Source organism: Ammospiza nelsoni, chromosome Z (assembly GCF_027579445.1).
Source record: "Ammospiza nelsoni isolate bAmmNel1 chromosome Z, bAmmNel1.pri, whole genome shotgun sequence".
NCBI classification, from domain to species: domain Eukaryota; kingdom Metazoa; phylum Chordata; class Aves; order Passeriformes; family Passerellidae; genus Ammospiza; species Ammospiza nelsoni.
In genome coordinates this window covers 16,877,180-16,894,972 of record NC_080669.1, presented here as the reverse complement: position 1 = coordinate 16,894,972, position 17,793 = coordinate 16,877,180, and the positions used below count along the sequence as shown (strand labels likewise).

General features: G+C 43.2%; 1 protein-coding gene across 3 annotated transcripts in view; it reads right to left on the bottom strand.

Annotated features, from left to right (window-relative positions):
* Window positions 1-238: 238 nt before the first annotated feature.
* PALM2AKAP2 (PALM2 and AKAP2 fusion) overlaps window positions 239-17,793 on the bottom strand; it is a 267,144-nt gene continuing 249,589 nt past the window's right edge. For all 3 annotated transcript variants that reach the window (XM_059493140.1, XM_059493141.1, XM_059493143.1), the window contains 2 exons: window positions 13,603-13,781; window positions 239-3,834 (listed from right to left, as the gene is read on the bottom strand). In XM_059493140.1, the coding sequence (XP_059349123.1) occupies window positions 3,742-3,834; window positions 13,603-13,781 (272 nt within the window). In that variant the 3' untranslated portion in view covers window positions 239-3,741. The remainder of the gene's footprint in view (window positions 3,835-13,602; window positions 13,782-17,793) is intronic.

Below are 17,793 nucleotides of genomic sequence, written 5' to 3'. Positions count from 1 at the left end.
CTCCTGCAGGGGTGAAGGAAGGAAAGAAAGGTCATGAGATTGATCATATTTGCAATATCATATTTGCATATCTGCAAACCTCCACAAGCATGACAGTGGAAAAGAAATATGCAGGGATGCTCTTGTTCCTGCAGTTGACACCACCAAGTGGGGAGAGATCTCTCCCACCTCTAGACAGAGACACCAAGTCAAGAGCCACGGGAAGAGACCGAGTGATTGCCACAGGAGGTGGGACACAGGCCACTTTCTTCCAGCTACATGCAACTTTCAGGGGCACATCTTCCTGCAATAACATGAAGAAACAGGCAGTTTTATAGAAACACAACACAGGTTTCTATTTTAATGAGAAAATAATTATATACTTGCATTGTAGGCCTCACAGTCACTATAAAACAGAAGCAGGATAACATTTAAGTGGTTAACATACAGAAAGCCAGGTATTGTTGAAACTGGTTGATAAGTCATGACAAAGATGCTGCCTTTTGGTTGCCAAACAAGTCTAGACTAGTCTATTCTCCCTCAGAAATGTCAGTACAGAGCAAGATGAAGCCCAAATTGGCAGCTTTAAAAACAAATTGTTCAGAAAACCTGCACTGTAACCTCAAACCAATTATAATCACAAATGCTAATGCTTAACTATTTTTCAATACACAGTTTCATTAAAACCAGTCTTTGCCACGGGAAAGGATCTGAGCATTTCTTTTGTGGAGACAAAGTTAACTCTGCAATAGTGCTCTTTTGTTGCATTTGATATAGTCATATATAGATAGATATGTATTACTGCCGTATACTTATAAACACCTAAGCTTGGTAGCATGCAAATGAAATAACAGAGGCAAGTAAACTGCATCTCACTCTTGTTACCACAGCACTAAATGTGCTGCTGACTAAAAGTGTCCATAATTTCTGGAAGAGAAAAACTGCTGGGTGAAAAGTCTGTCTGTCCTGGACTGAAATACTTTTGTTGCAGGGGCTGAAAGGAAATGCTTCTGTAACAAAGAATAAAGCATGAAAAGATGTCTTATGATGGGTAATTATTGTCACTGGCCTCTAGTGAGAAAGCTGGAAGGAAAAACAGGCCTACAGACTAAAGAAAATGAAGATGCAAGTTCCTGGGAAGGTAGTCCAGGGTTGACCCAGCTTTCAGGAGCAAATACTGGGGAAAATCTGATGAATGCCATTTAATACAAGACCACCACACCACAGAGGCCATCTCCTATTCTCAGAAAACTCCTTTTTCTCTCTTAAGTTCTCCCCAAAGGCCAGGAATCTTCCTGACACAGGTGAGACATATGGTCTCACTAGTGCTGCACTGGTGCTGGTGCTTTTCCTACAGCTGCATGGCAACAACCCACCCTGAGACAGGAATTGCCCTTGATTCACCCTTGATTACCATGCCTGAAAAACAGGTCCACTTAATTAGATACACAACTCTTTCACAGGCATGGAACCTCCCCATGGTGCCTCTCCTTGAGATAAGCTTGCTGCCCTCATCCAGTGAACTCTTGGTTCAGCAGGTTTTCTTCAGCTCAGTAGCACTTACAGGGGACAGGGAAAGAACTGAGTCAATGGGGAGATATAAATGTATTTACTACAGTTCCCTGAAAATAAGCCTGAAAATTGTAAGTGTCCATGGACAGAAATCACATGCTGGAGGAACTGAAGTGTGGTGGTGGTGAATAATTTGGTTGCAAGCTTTGTGTTTGTTTAAAAAAAGCACCAGAAGTATGTTCACAGTATTGGTACTCATTTCAAATGAGCTCACTGTTTCAGGATAAAACAGCACAGCAGGTCATGAAACGACAGAATGGCTTAGGGAGGACACAGTATTCTGGCTGATGACTTTTTAAAAAGATACCGAAATAATAACTGATTATAAAAAAGAAAGAATATTTTTTAGGGAAAAAAGGCTTGATGCCTTTTTTCCCATCACCTCCCAAATGTTTTGGTTTCTAGTCCAGAAATTATGGTTCCTAGTCGCAAAATATTCCTATTGTATTGCTTGGTGATAAGAAAGAGTAAACCCGCAGCCTCTATACTACATACAAATATGAAGCACAAGAATAAATACCACATTTCTTTTCCTAATCATCAGCTTACAAAACTGGTCAATACTTTGCAATTGCGACTCATGCAAATACCATGTTGGATCAAATTTTAATATCACAAATACTGCATTAACTCAGTGCCTTATTTTTATATCCCCTTTCGGAAAAAAAAAAAAAATAGCACTCACCCCTATAGCTGGTAAACAGCTGTGGAGAAAATAATCAGTGCACGCACTGCCATACACTTTGTGGTATGCCAGCCTCATGCACTCCCCCACACACTCCCACACACACCCACACACACACCCACACACACACACAGACACTAATCCTTCACTGCTGATCCCAAGCCTAAGCAATAACTAAAGGCTCTATGGTTTGCTTGTAGCGCTGAAAACACTGGCTGAACAGCTAAAATAATATTTTCTTCCCTTGTTTGCTCTTCCTTGCTCATTCCTTCCAACTCATTATGCCCTTTAGCTTTTTTGTTGCCTGGAAACGTGAAGACTTCCACAAAGCACTCTACTTCAAAGGCTTTTTAAGTTGTATAAATATAGTTGAAGACATAACTCTCTTTCTTCTTTATTTCATACCTCTTTCTAGGCCAGAGTCTGGCTTAGTTCATTTATTGCCTCATTTAAAAATTAAATGTCCTTTATTTGTATCCCTTTCCCACTACCTTTCTACTTCAAATTATCCATCTTTAAAGATTTTACACATATGCCATTCTTTCCCACCCCACCATCAAAAAATAGTTGTCATCCGCTAAATACAGATTTTCTACTTAGAAACTTTGTTGCGTAAATATGCTCTGAGAACCTGGAGTTCAGGTGATATTGCAAGCATATAGGATCCTAAAGCTAAGGTAATCCATTTGGCTTAGCTCTCATCCCCATCTATTCCACTCCTAAATTGTGATGGCTTGTGTTTGCAACACAAGGATTGTTTGACTGAGTTTGCTGGATTGTACATTTGCAGTAACTGCCTCCCTGTTTGTTGGGTTTTTCTTGTTTTAAACAGATAAACTGCTAGAAAGGGGAGCACAACCCACACCCCACACCCCCCCCCGCCCAAAAAAAACCCCAACCAACCCAATCCCAAACCCAACCCTTCAGTCTCCTCAAAAAAACAGAACAGAGGGCAGTATTTTTGTGTTTTGTGGCTGGATAAGAGTATGCCGAATTAATGCTGACAGTCTTGTGCAGCGGCTGTGGGAGGTGAAGGAACTGCAGGAGGTTCTGACAGGAGCTACCATGGTCCTGGGGACAAGCAGGGCTGGCAATTCAGTCAGCAAGAAATACAGGTGTGAGCCCTGGCCGCAGACTCCTCCACAAATAACTTCCTGACACATGCCTGCAGCCTGTCTGGTCCGTGGGCGCAATCACCCTCCTGCGCCCACCCCAAGGCCTCCCACCCCCTGCACCCTCTCCATTGCATTATTTCAGAGGGGAGATGGAGGGAAGAAGAAGGGGCTGTTTTCTAGGTGTGTTTTTCCTGTAGTTTTAGGATTGCCAGGAGCTGGATCATTTCTGTGTCTATGTGCATCGAGTTTGTTGTGTATTTAATAAATACTGGACTAAAATGCTGCTGCTTTCACGGTGGGTTTTTGTGTTTGCCTTTTTTTTTTTCTTTCTTCCATTCTCATTTTTTTGGTTCCGGCATGCCTGGTTGCTGTCTTCATACTGCAGAGTGGTTATTCATCCTCCTCTCGGTTGGCATAAATGCCAGCTTCCCAGCGCAACGCCAGAGCACTCTTCCTGCGGTTCACCCTGGTTGCCTCCAGGACCTGGTCAGGAGAGAAAAGGAAAGCACAGGATGTCATTCAGCTGGCCCTGCCCTCAGGGCGTCCCACACTGTGCACCCAGGTGGGCAGAGACCAGCCAGGTGGGCAGAGACCAGCCAGGTGGGCAGAGACCAGCCAGGTGGGCAGGGACCAGCCAGGCCGGCGCTCCCACGGGGCTCCAGTGCCACACCCTGTGTGGGAAGGAAGACATGCAATGGAAGCACTCGCTGGTGTGAGAGAGGGAAGATGGCACACAGGAGCAAAGCCACACCACAGGAGGACACAAGTGGCAGGAGTTATCTGGCAGCATCCGGCTCTCTGCAAGGGAGCCCCAGGTGACCTCTACTAGCCCAGGTGCCCTGTCCAGGCCTTGGTCCTCTCCCCAAGGCCAAGCTTAGTTTAGTTTCAAACTAAAACTGCAGGAGCAAGCAAGCACCCTGCAGCTTTGTCCAGAGGCTGCTCTGGAGCTGCACATGAGGCCCAGGAAGCAGACAGCCGCCTATTTCAGCAAATTACCCTCTCAGGCAGGACCTGGCAGCAGTGCCTGCCCCCAGCCCCTTCTCGTGGTTGTGGGGCTGCAGCTACGGCACACTGTGACCAAAGTGAGAAATCCTTGAGGGAAAAATCACTCCACGCACATGTGAGAGGAGATTTACCTGAGGAAGGCCTACAAAGCCTGGTACAAAATGGACCTGATACGTTTATATGTATTTCATATACACACATCATACACACGGGTACATGCACACACTGTGTCTATTTGTACATATGCACACACACAAACAAATAAATAAAAATGTAAGAAACAGTTTTGACACATGTTTTGAGAAAGTCAAAAGGAAAAGAAACAACACCAAAAGGCATTATTGTGATCCTTCTGAGGCACTCCTCAACAAATAATGCATGGCTGTGGGTGTTTTTCACAGAGCAGAATGAGATATAAAGGTGCCTGGAGCCTTCTTACAGAAGCCCACGACAGTGTTACTTTCTGACCAACACTGAATAACAGCTCCATGATGAAACTACAGAGCTGGCAATGTCAATTGTCCTCAGTGTGTTTTAACCATCTCTCCCAAAGAAGCAAGCTTTTGAAGCTTTTTACGTCAGTTAAAAAAATCCCACAACAAATACATGACTTTTCATTGAAGCAATGCTGGCCATCCCTCATCCCCAATGCTTCCTGCAAGCTGCTCTGCACAATCCCTGACTGCAGAAGAGTAGATGACCTTTTGAGACAGGATGATGGTATTTTATTCTTCTGTGAAGAAAGTCACATGCAGTGAGGACTTAAGCCTTGACTAGAACAAAAGTAAATAATTTAAGACTAAAGAAATTCTTCTTCCAGCTTATGACAAGCTGTGGTTAGAAGAATACATACGGTACTGGCAGTATCAGAAAATCAGTTCTGACTGCCAGCTGAAATTACAGGCCACCATAACTTTGCTTATGGGAATGAGAATGCACTGCTGCATTTATGCCAGTTGTAACCTCTAGATCTTCATTCAAGAGCTGAAGATAGGACAGACTTTGCCAGCATTAGTATTTCTGTGCTCTCTTAGTTTCTTCTGACTATGACTCTCAACAAGCCAAAGACCCAAAGATAAAATCTGTACAACAGAGATGATTTTTAACAAAAACTCCATCTCATTCTCAGCACTGACCATAGCTACAAAGTTGGTCCAGTTCCACTAGTGGGATTTTGTTCTGAAATTCTGCCCAAAACCATGCTTCCTCTTTTTGCAGAACAACCACCAGAAGGAGGGACCAGGGCTGAGTGGTTTCTGTTTTTCCTAGTAGAGGGGCAAATGTGCTTCCAAGGAAAAGGAAAAGGAAAAGGAAAAGGAAAAGGAAAAGGAAAAGGAAAAGGAAAAGGAAAAGGAAAAGGAAAAGGAAAAGGAAAAGGAAAAGGAAAAGGAAAAGGAAAAGGAAAAGGAGGGGAGGGGAGGGGAGGGGAGGGGAGGGGAGGGGAGGGGAGGGGAGGGGAGGGGAGGGGAGGGGAGGGGAGGGGAGGGGAGGGGAGGGGAGGGGAAGGGAAGGGAAGGGAAGGGAAGGGAAGGGAAGGGAAGGGAAGGGAAGGGAAGGGAAGGGAAGGGAAGGGAAGGGAAGGGAAGGGAAGGGAAGGGAAGGGAAGGGAAGGGAAGGGAAGGGAAGGGAAGGGAAGGGAAGGGAAGGGAAGGGAAGGGAAGGGAAGGGAAGGGAAGGGAAGGGAAGGGAAGGGAAGGGAAGGGAAGGGAAGGGAAGGGAAGGGAAGGGAAGGGAAGGGAAGGGAAGGGAAGGGAAGGGAAGGGAAGGGAAGGGAAATAATCAGTAGGAAAAAATTGGTCTGAGCCATCAGCCTGTAAGGGGTATACTGGAGTTACTCCCACTGCAGAATGCCTAAACCAAGAAAAGACACCTCAAACTGAACAATGGAGAAGAAAAACTGGGAGTGGGTATCAGTGCATCATTCAGCATAAATTGCAAACTAAAACTGCCACCATGTTTTTAAATAAGGTCTGTGGAATTTGGTCTGCAAAATATGCCAGCTGAAAATAAAATTGATTTTGCATAGTTTAGGACAGCCTGAAATCGGCAGCTTCTTTCCTGGACATCACAGTATTTGGATGGGCTCTGGTGATGGACTGCAACAGTCAGGACACCTGAACTTTGAAGATTCCTGCTCTGGACCAGTCAGCTTCTATTTGTGTTCAAAGATGGCAATGGGGTTTCTTCCATTTATCCCTGCTCAGCACATCTACCCCACAGTTTGTCAGCTTCTACAAATGCTGCTGGGTCTCCAAGCAAAACTGTATCCAGATTCATATCAGAGGTACCATAAGGGCATAGCGTGTGGACTTGCACCTTGCAGGAAATCAAGTATGGCTCAGTATTAACACTAAATGGTACAGCATATAAACTGAAGATCCTTTTGAATAGTAATTCCAGAATTATTCTTCTATTCTTCTATCTATTGAAAAGAGTGTTTGACCTAAAACAACCCTTGTTTTTACAAGGCTGTGACAGTTTTAGACCCTCTAGAGGAAACAGTGGCATAATTATAGCACGCAACTGGAATGACTGAGTGGGGAATTGGGACTCCTCAATGGAGCATTGAAGTCATGACCCAGGAAACCGCTTGCCTAAAAATAGCCAACTATCTCAATTTTAAAATAAATTTGGCTGGTATCAGGGCTGACTCTAGACCCATAATGAGTGCAGCACCCCCAGGCTCTCCACAGCAAGTCAAAAATGCTATGTCAATGCTTCACAAGTACCCTCCTTGATAATGCCCTGCATCAGCTGAGTGGGGGCAGGCAGGGGCAGATTGGTGCTCAGGGTGTCTGTCCTAAGGCAGCCAGGGCCACGACTGCAGGAAGATCATGAAGCAGGGGCTTCACTTAAGCTTAGGCTCCTCCAGCCTGTGAACTATGTCCTATTGAAAAGGCCACATCAGGGAAAAAAGCAATGTTACATAAAATGTCTTATTTGGCAGAGGTGATTTGAATACCAGCTGTAGTAGAAGAGGAAGAACTTGGAGAAGAGAAGTAGGTGTGAGGGAAAGACAAAAGATATGCAGGGCTGTAAGAACTGCTCTTCACCTCCTCTGCAGAAAACGTCTTTATGGATCTTGTGGCTGCCGCTCAAGGTCTCGCTAAGAATTGCAGAAGGTTCTTTCCTTGAAGATTTAATTTATTTTTTGAGGATTTTGGAGAAAAAATTGAAACAGCTGCCACTTTTAGGTGGCATATGAATAATTCTTCTATCCATCCTAGAGATGGAGACTTTCCATCATCATGCTGATTTTACAAACCCAGCACACAGCTTACAGCTTTAATAAGAGCTCCTTTACTGACAACAAGAGTAAGCTATATATATATATATATATATATATATATATATATATATATATACACACACACACACATATATATATTCTTTAGCCCAATTAATATTTATCACAACCACTGAAATAGTTGTGTTATTTTTGAGCAATCATAAAACTGACTGCTATACAGTACATTACAATTTTTGTTGAACAGTAGTAGCAAAACTGATGTGGAAGCAAACAGTTTTTCTGAGGTTTAATATTTAACTGATTATTTCCATCTGAATATGGAAGAACTAAAAGAAGAAGAGAAAACAGAAAATGCAAAGGTCTGCATGTCTAAACTCTGTGAGCACTAGGTGGTAAAGCTGCTGCAGAAAACACATTCATGGACCACAGTGTGCATGAAGAGAGGGAAGCGCAAATGCAGGCAAGAGGCTGCCTGCTCCTGCAGATGTGAGTGTTCCTGCTCAGGAATGATAAACTAAATGCTTTAAATGCTGGAACTACCAAGAGAACATCTATTTCTTCTGCATGAAGGTATTTTCTTTACTGTACCCACTTAATGCTGTTTACTGAATACCCAGACTGCTAGTAAACACAGTGAGGAGCTGGGTATCTGAGACTAAAATTTGTTTACTTGAAACAAGACAGTGGCAGTATTAAATTGCTGCTTCTAAGTATTAAAACATGAACTGTGTGCCCCATGCCATCAAATCTAGTATCATGAAATCTAGTTCATCTTCTGTTTAGTAACACAAAAATTTTCAGCAGTAGCCTTTAATGTTGCATAAATCACCTTACTGCAGTTATCTGCTACAGCATGATTGGCATTATGGAAACTCAAGCTAGTGTCCTGTACATTTGAATGTATGTATAGCTGTAAGGCCAAAACCAGAGAGTTTTGAGGATAAAGATTTCCTATATAAGGGCATGCACTTAGGTCTCTAAACAGCAGTGGGGTGTGCTGCTATTACAGGCTGCAGGAATCTGGGGGAGATGCAACATATCACCCTAATGAAGCAGGATGTAGTTGCTGCAGTAGCTGAACTCCAGCACTTACTGTGCTCTGCTGTGTTCTGCTTTCCAGAGTGGAGCTGTCAGAATCACTGTGTGGATGCCCCTGCTCCCAAGCCAGGGTAGGCACAACTGGCACAGCTACAATGATTAAAACTGAGCCACCTGCCTGCACCAGAGTGCATTCTGGAAGGCTCTGGTGAACAGGAGACACAGGTCAGCTGTGGGATTAGTAGAGAGTAGGGACATATGTACCTTGAGTCTTGCTGTTGCTTCTGAAACAACCTGCCTAGTTTCAGCTGAAGATTTCCAGTGAGAATCACATGGTTTCTTCAGTTTGAGGATGGATGCTAGGGAATAGCCAGAGAACATACTTTCACCTGCATGAGGAATTGCTGTGTCCAACAGTATTTTTTATTTCTAGCCCATTTCCCATTCAAACACACTCTTTTTCAGCTCCTTACTCTTTGTATCATTACCATAACACAAGCTGGACACAAAATTCTTCCCAGCAGAAGACCATGGCCTGGGCCTGTAAAAACTACACCTGAACTTCTGCCTCTCACACAACATTGAACACTCTGATCACTACCTGCTGTTCACAAATCTTGACTTAGATTATTGTGCATATATTATGAAGGAGAAAAGGCACAACCTCTGTTTAAAACCAGGACTCTGAAAGCACAGTGCTCTGATACTGATTTAACTATATAAATACACAAAGATCAATCACTGGCACGTATCAGTGTGATAAAACTTACTATAAATTATTTAATGAATAAGAAATGGCTTGTCTTTGCTTTACTCTCCAGGTCAGAAAATGTTCATGTACTTGTCTTGAGGTAGCTGATGTGGTCAAATATATTATGGAATAGAAAAAGAAACAGAAGATTCAGGTTTATGAAAAAGTGGTGATGTTGGACAAATAAGTATCAGTCATTACCACAATCTGCAGAGAAAATTACAGGCATTTGAAATACACATATTACTGAGCACCTCATTAACAAACATTGCAGAAACAAACATTATCGTTAGTACCAACTACCTGCTTTTAAAATTACTTCCTTTGGCAAAGTCCAGCTTTGGGAATATAAGGACTGTGCCAATTACTACTTTGCTTAAATACTGAATGTCACTGTAAATACCCTTTATTTGGCAGATTTGGGTTTATTCCACCCTGAGACAAACACTGATGCTAAGTTGTAGGACTGTGATCAGTCATCACATCACAACAGACAAGGACAAGGAAAGGTTCACAATATGAAACAGACTGAGGCCATGCACTCAGATCTGACTCTTCCATAGATCAAACGATGGTGTGCAAGTTTTTTAAATAAAATACTAGAGATTTTCATAGTATTAAATACATTGTAATCAAATCCAAAGGAAAGCCACCGAAGTTTCATGCAGCATTTGAAGACACTTGGATCCCAGGTTTAGCTTTGCCAGCTAAATAAACAGTAAGGGGGATTAAGGGGAAGTTCTTATTTCTCACCTCAGGAATGCTGCAGTCCCCGGCAACAGCTCTCATCCCTTTAATTACAACCCGTCCCATGCCATAAATTGTAACTAGAATCCAAGGGTTAGAAAACCAGCCACACAAATATTTGCTGATGAGAGATATAAGGGAATATCACACACACACACACACACACACACACATATTTTTTACATGAAATGTCACTGGCACCCACTATGAAAATGACAACTGTAGCAACATGCACTTGGAATCACCATGCAAGAAGAAGCAAAAATAAACAAGCACTTGAAAAGTACCTCAGAAGTAACCTTGCTAGACAGTAATTTACAGGTGCAAGTAACTTGCTAGACAGTAATTACAGGTGTACTGGTAGAAAGGGAAAAGACCAACATTAGTACATTGAACAAGCATGTTATAACTAGGAAACAAGAACAAATTACAGAAATTCTAAGAACTGGCACATTGCACAGTATAAAACTTCAAGCAACTTAGTGTCATAAAAAATAAAAAGTGAAGATTAGCCAGTTTGGTGTTATTTTAATGACGTTGCTTGGCCAGTCTCAGTCTTGTTTACCATCAGTGCTTGACCCATTTCCTTGCTGCTGCTTTTTCTCTTTCACTCATCTCCTGAAAACCTGCACTGCCACACATCCTCTGGAAGAAACTGCCCCCTTCCTGAGCAGCACAGCTCTTCCAAGATGTGCTTGATTTGCCATCTCTTTCTGAAAGGCACGACCCACAAGCCTTGACCACAGAGGCCACGTTGTAGCCACTAAAGCCACTGAAGCCAGACATGAAACAGAAGGTGGTGGTGCCTGAAGGAGAGACTCAGAGGGTGAATGCCCTACAGAAACCACCCTCCTGTCTTTTGTTGTGTCTTACACAGGGTGAAAGTGGATCTCTGTACATCAGTACTGCTGGTGTGCTCAGCATGAACGGGAGTTCCCATGGACATGAAACCTTTCCACAAAGCTCTCCATTCAGGAGACCACAGCTGCTGTGCCAGGCACCCTGACTGCTTCCAGTACTTGAGGAAGTCTCTGGTTCTCCTCACTCACACTGAGCAATGCTGAGCCACATTCAGCTCTCAGGACATAACACTCCAAGGAGCAGCTGCCTGTCTGGTTGTCAGTTATGCTCCTAATCCTGCTGTATTTAATGTATTTTTAAAATTAGTGCAGTGATTGGCTATTTTGTTTCTTTAGTTACAGAAAAACCTTTTCCTGAGAACACTGCTCACATGCTCTCTGCTGACAAATTAAAGCTATTTGGCTTTTAAATAAATAGTTGCTTAGCCTGGACTACAAAATATTCACTCAAACTGACAGTGTACAAGTGCAGCACTTCTTATTAAAATTATACCATTGACAAGACAAAGGCAATGGCAGAGTTGTTTACCAAAGGAGAGTGGAAAAAGCCAGGGAAAAGAAACAAAACACTCCCACTGATCTCAGGAAGTTCTCTCTGGGCTCTGCAGGACACAGACCATCTAATAGGATTTTGGGTGGGCAGCAAAAAAATCTTGTTTGGCTTCATGCAGTGGGGCTTACAGAGGAGGAGAATGACGATGAACCTCAACACTGTGGGACACTGGTGTGCACTGGGACTTTCAAATTCACTGAAGCCTTGAAAATTCATGCCAGGAAAGGATCTATCCCACAGGTTGTCTCAGTGGCACCAATGGTCTGGCAGTGCATCTTAGGGTTGTCAGTGGCTGTACAGCTTTAGCAGCAGTGGAGAGCTGAGATGGCACCCAGAGCACACCTCTGTGGTCAGACACTGCCCAGACCACTGACCAGCACTCTGGACAGGACATCACTTCAAACTGCAGCAGAGACCAGGCAACTGTGGCCAGTCCACTTTCCAGGGAGCATGTGTGCAGCTCTGCAAGCACTTGAGGAACTGTGCTCAGGTAAATAAATGAGCTGGACCATAAGATTCCAGCACAGGCTACCAAGCACAGAGTGAGTACGAGCTGAGTGCCACCCCAGAGCAGAGCAGCTGCTCTAAGTTTGCAGCCACCAGGCCAATGGTCTCGGTGTTGGACTCCAGTGCTGGTTTGCACAGTGGGTGTTTTACACCCAACTCTTTTTAATGTTCCTCTCAGCTTCTGCAAAGGTCATGCAAGCCTCTGAGCACCTTCAGGGACAGATGCTCTGGGGAGATGCCAGGAAACAGCACCCACCAGAGCAGGTGGGACCACCCTGTTTCACTGGGTGCTTTGGGGAGGGAGAGAAACCAGAGAGTGGCTCCTTCCTAAGATGTGGCCCCAAGATGCCACTGCCAGAACGAGACATGCTCCTGCGCACAAGCTGGTTTTCTATTTGCTGTAGAAGTATGATGGGCAATGGAACCTTGTTCTTCAGTGGCCTCAGTAGAATAAGGGACCAGAAATTCAGGTGCGCACTGGAAACAAATCTATCTGCATTTTTAGTTAGCCAACAAAAGTGCAACAGGAGCCCTCCACATTGCATTCTTTCTGATTTTTACTGCCTTTTGTTACTGTGCAATATCCACAAGCAACTAAAAGCTGCCACACTAGTGCAGTACTTCTGTTACAAAACTTCACTTACATCTATATTCCTAATAAGAACCTGACTTTAGTGAACACTACTAGAAAGCAGTTTGTTGGAGATCCTTGGCAGTAGGGTCATTGTTCAGACATCTTTGGGAAATGTCTGGAGGACTTTGGCTGCTTCAGCAAATACTGACTCTGACACTGAACTTGTATCTTACTACCTTCTGCACTCATTGCACAATAATAATGACTGAATAAGAAACAGCTCATGCTCTCTTAGGAAAAAGAAATTTTCCTGAATTTTGATACTTCCAGCTAAAAAATCTGTAGCTCTCCTTATTAGTGTCTCTAATAAAGACTACCTTAATTCAGAAACACCTTGATTCAGATGAACTCTACTACTGCTTGTGTGGAAGGAAGACAACAAATCCAGCAACAACGTGCCAGCTGTTGAAGGATCCAAGTTAACTCCCACTCTAGTTCCACAACTGCTGGTTTCTGGGGAAATTATCAACTTACAGTGAAGACTGAGCACACTTGGATTGGATTTTGGGGATGGCGGGGGGCAGTCTACAAACACAGGTGTGAATACATGCTTGATCCACAAATTTCAATGCACTACTAAAATAAACCATTGGAGGGTCCTGGTGATGTGTGAATCTGCCAATTACAGGGCAGCTACACACTGCTCTTATTATTAGTTAACATAATTAGTGAAAATTAAACATAATATGAGCTGCCTTTAATATTTGCAGTGACACACTCTTCCTCTTCACTGGCCTGCATCCTTCCGTTTCGAACACCTGCCCCTTGCAATGTGTTAAAGTCCTTACCCACTTGCAAGGTGATCTGATCAGATTCTGGTGAAAGGACCTTTTTCAGTGTCTGCTGGTTCTTGCAAGTCATGGTCTCTATCACAGAGCATGAAGGGAGAAGGAGAACTGCGCTTACCGCACTGTCATCCATCCTTTCTCGTCTCTTGGTTTTGTGTGTTTCATAATCCTCCATCAGGGTCTGCATCAGGTTCTTGGGTCGCTGGGCTCCTGCAGACTCCTCGGGTGGAGGGTCCAACTGCGAGGCAGGGCCTTCTGTGGTGGGGGATGGAGGAGGCTTGATCTTCTCTATCTTCCCTGCAATGACATGAAAAACAATGACCCCTTCTAAGCTGAGAACTCACTAATTGTTTACCAACGATGACAGCTGGCGAAGCATTTCCAGCAGATTCTGAACGAGGAAACATTTTGGAATGAAGTCTATGAAACAATCTAGTAAATCAGGATGGTTATAGACTTTAAAAAAAATTCTCCCTCTTCCTGTAACCCACTACAAAATCTTTTTACAAAACCACCGTTTACGAAAGTACCTGCTTGAAATATCCATTTCCTCCTACAGGATACATTTCTGTGATTTGGAAATGCTTGTAAGATTCTGGAAAACCACAAGATGATTTTTTTCTTGCTCAGCCAGTGCAACAGAGAGACCATGCACGAGACATCCAAAGAAGGCATCTTGTTAAACACAGCTGCCTTCTCTTTTTCCAGTGCTTTTTATCTGCTTTGTAAGCAAGAAAGGCTTTGGGTCGATCCTCAGCGCTGCTCTTCCCTGCAGCAGTTTCCTGCAGGTTGCAAAGAGGAGGATGTGGCAGGGGAGGATCAGGTCTCTGTCCTATAAACTCTTGGTTCAGATATGGCCTTTGAGTTCCCTCCTGAAGGAAAGCCAAAGAGAACTCATTTTGCTCTCTGGCTGAGTCCATTGCATCCCACGGAAGGTCACTGTTTTGAGCACAGTGACCCCAAAGGCAGGTAAAAGACACTCCAGGAAAAGCCTGTAAGCTGCAGTAGGACTCACAGGTGGACAACCCATACTTCTCTGGGAAGGACAGCCTGCCTTTCCCATCACCAGGGGCTGACTTGGGGTGAACCACCCACCATGTCCTGCTGGGAAAAATGAGGACGACAGTGGCAGGTCATGGGAATGATATGTGGAGGTTCTCAGCTGTGACAGGAGAAAGAAATGCTGAACCAAAATCACGTTTCCTTTTCCATCTGACCATCATCAACTCTTTGAAATAAGACACTTCAATGAATGTAAAAAAAATACCATGGAAAGAGAAAAATACCCACTGCAAACCCCTCAAAAATAAGTGAAATAATCAGAAGGATCACGCTGAGTTTCAGGAAACTTGTTGATAAAACAAATGAAAACCCTAGCTGGGCCTTCAAAAACCGTCATGACAGTTGCAGCCACTAGAGAGCAGCCTTGACATCTCCTGTAAAAATCAACACGATTTATTCTTGGAAGTAGAAGCGAGCCAACACTCCAGAGGTACTTTTACAAGAACTTCCCCTGCCAGGGTTTTCCATTTCTGATCAGTGTTGAAAAACCCAGTATGATTAGTTTCTCATTAAGTTAAGCTTAATTTTAGCCTAATTAATTTAAGCTTAATTAATTGGGCAGTGATGAGGATGGGAATCCATCCTTTTGATAACACCCTACCAGAAACTGAAGGGGGAGCTTCTATGAGGACAGGCTCTTCTCTGGGTTTCATCAAAACTTGCTCCACAGATAAAGAGGAGTTATGCTGCCAAAGCAGAGACCAACAGAAGGTCTGAGCTGCCCAGCTGCACCCATGTGTGACAGCTTAGACTGATCAGCAGGAGAGACTTGAAATTACTGACACCCTGCCAATTAGGCCCACTGGGTAAAAAAGTGTGGTGAAAATGAAAGGCCTGATTAAGGTTCAGATATCTTGGTGATTAAGGACTTCATCCTTACACTAGTAATTGCCTTGGATGGATGTATGTAATGGGGGAAGAATGAGGCTTCTCAGATGTCTGCCCAACTTGTACCTCCTCCAGCGATACACACACCACAGGATGCTCAAATCTACAAACAAGCCTAATGGCTGAAAAGAGATCCTTTCATTCCCCTTCACCTGGCAAACAATGCAAATTGTAGGTTTTGGGGATTTCCACTTAAGAAAGGGGATATCTTCATGCAGGACTGTTTGCCCCAGATGCAAGCCCCATCAATTTCCATTATGACAGATGAGAAAAACATTAACATTGGAAGAGACCTCCAAGAAATCATTGACTCCAAGCTTTGTATTGCATGTACATATATATATATTATATATATATATTTTATATATATATATATATATATATATATATATATATATATATATATATACACAATATATGTACACATATTATATGTATCTGTATTTATATGAAGGCTACAGTATCCCAAATCTATAAACACACATTTACTTTTTACTTAGAGATGCTGTTGAAATTTTTTTAAGACATTTGCATAGCAGAGAAAAATTTTCAAAGTAAGACATTTCAGCAGGAAACCAGTCTGTGCTGGACTCAGGGGATTGCTTAAGTACATTAAAAAAAAAAAAAAGATTCCTCTAGTAACACATAGCCTCATTACCACTCCAGGTGAAACACGGCTTCTCTGCTCTTCTTGAGAACCAGGTGAACAATGCAAATATGCAAAACCGCAAACAAGCAAACAGTAAATAAAGTGTGTCTCAAAGATTCTTCCACTTCATAGACATCCTCCACTAGGGAGGGAGTAAGAAAGCAAAAGGCAAGTGAACTTGGTTGGTATGTTAAGGCACTCCTGGAAGTATTCTGGGGATGACTGATGAGCACTCCAGAGAAATCCCTGAAGAAAATTATTAACTTTCTTTTTCCATACCACTGCCTATAAAGGGGTAACGAAACAGCATCTTCCATGAACATTTCTACTTTAGGCTTTCTCATAATTCTGATTTGAAGAGGGAGTTCATACATATGTATTATATCTGTTCCTTATTGTGTACATGCATACAAGGCATTAAAAATTTAGCAACGACCATGAAATATCTTGCCCGAAGTTTCTGCTCCTCTTCCCACTACAAAAAAAGTATCTTCAGGCTATGGCTGAACCTGAGAAGCTTCCTAAACATAGGTCTTTATTAGAGAAAAACTGAAGTGGAAAATGGTTTTGAAGCTGAAGTGGTTTCTCTGATGGAGGCTTAAACTCCACAGCTGCCACTCAGGGTAAGAAAGTAGAGAGAAGAAAGAAAAGGACAGCACGTACACATCCCTCACAGTTACTGACAATTTAGAGGTACCTGACTGCTTGTGTGTCTAAGCTGCAACTTCATCACTGAGCTTTCAACACCCACTGAAGTTCTCTCACTTAGTTCATCAGCTGAGGGCAACAGAAGATGGGCATGGGGGGCAGTTCTCCTTGATGCTTGTGCAAGTGTTCGAGTGCCTGCACACAAGCCCAATGAGCCTTATGCCTCACCTGGCAATACTTTAGTGACAACACCAAAAAGGCAGATGTGGCAGCTTCCCAAAGTACCTCTCAGGCATGGTTTCTCTGCTAGGTACTCCCCATCTCTCATCCTGACACAACAGATATTGACAAAGGGTTTGGCTGGAGATGAAAAGCCTTCACTGAACCGAGACCTCCCCTGTAATGATTCTCACACCTCCTTTTGAGGAACAGGACTACTCAGAGCCAGGCACTACAGGAACTTAGATACAAGTCCTGCATATTCAAAGTTACTTCTAATAAAAGGAATAACAAAAACCACAGGAATTACATGACCATGCTTATGCTGGATTCTCATGTCTCAAGTCACACACTCATCATCCTGCTCAAATAAACTATCAGACAGGCCCCTCTCCTCTGCTCAGGAGAGATGCTGTACCACCTGCACGTTGTTGGAGGAAACCACTGTCTTGCTGTGCAGCTGCTCACACCATACCAAGCGCAGCAGGAGCTCCAACAAAACAACACAGGAGACATTCAGTTTTAAATAGTGCTCCAGAAATATTTTGGGATCCATGGAGACTATCCATCCAGCAATACTCTGGCAATTTGGTCTTTCTTGAGTCTCCTCATGCAGGAAACCCAACTTTTCTGGGAAAAATTCACATAGGTTCTTCATCTTTACCTTTCCAGGAGTGCCCTGGAGAAGAATGTACACATTCCAATGAAATTACTCTGCGTCTCAATTCAGTGGTCTGAGATGGGTTAAAAGGTTGTTTCAAAGCATCAACAAACAATTTTAAAGGATAATTGTTACCAGTACAGAAGTTTATTACTAAAAGACCTTTTGGATTGTGCTGAGTG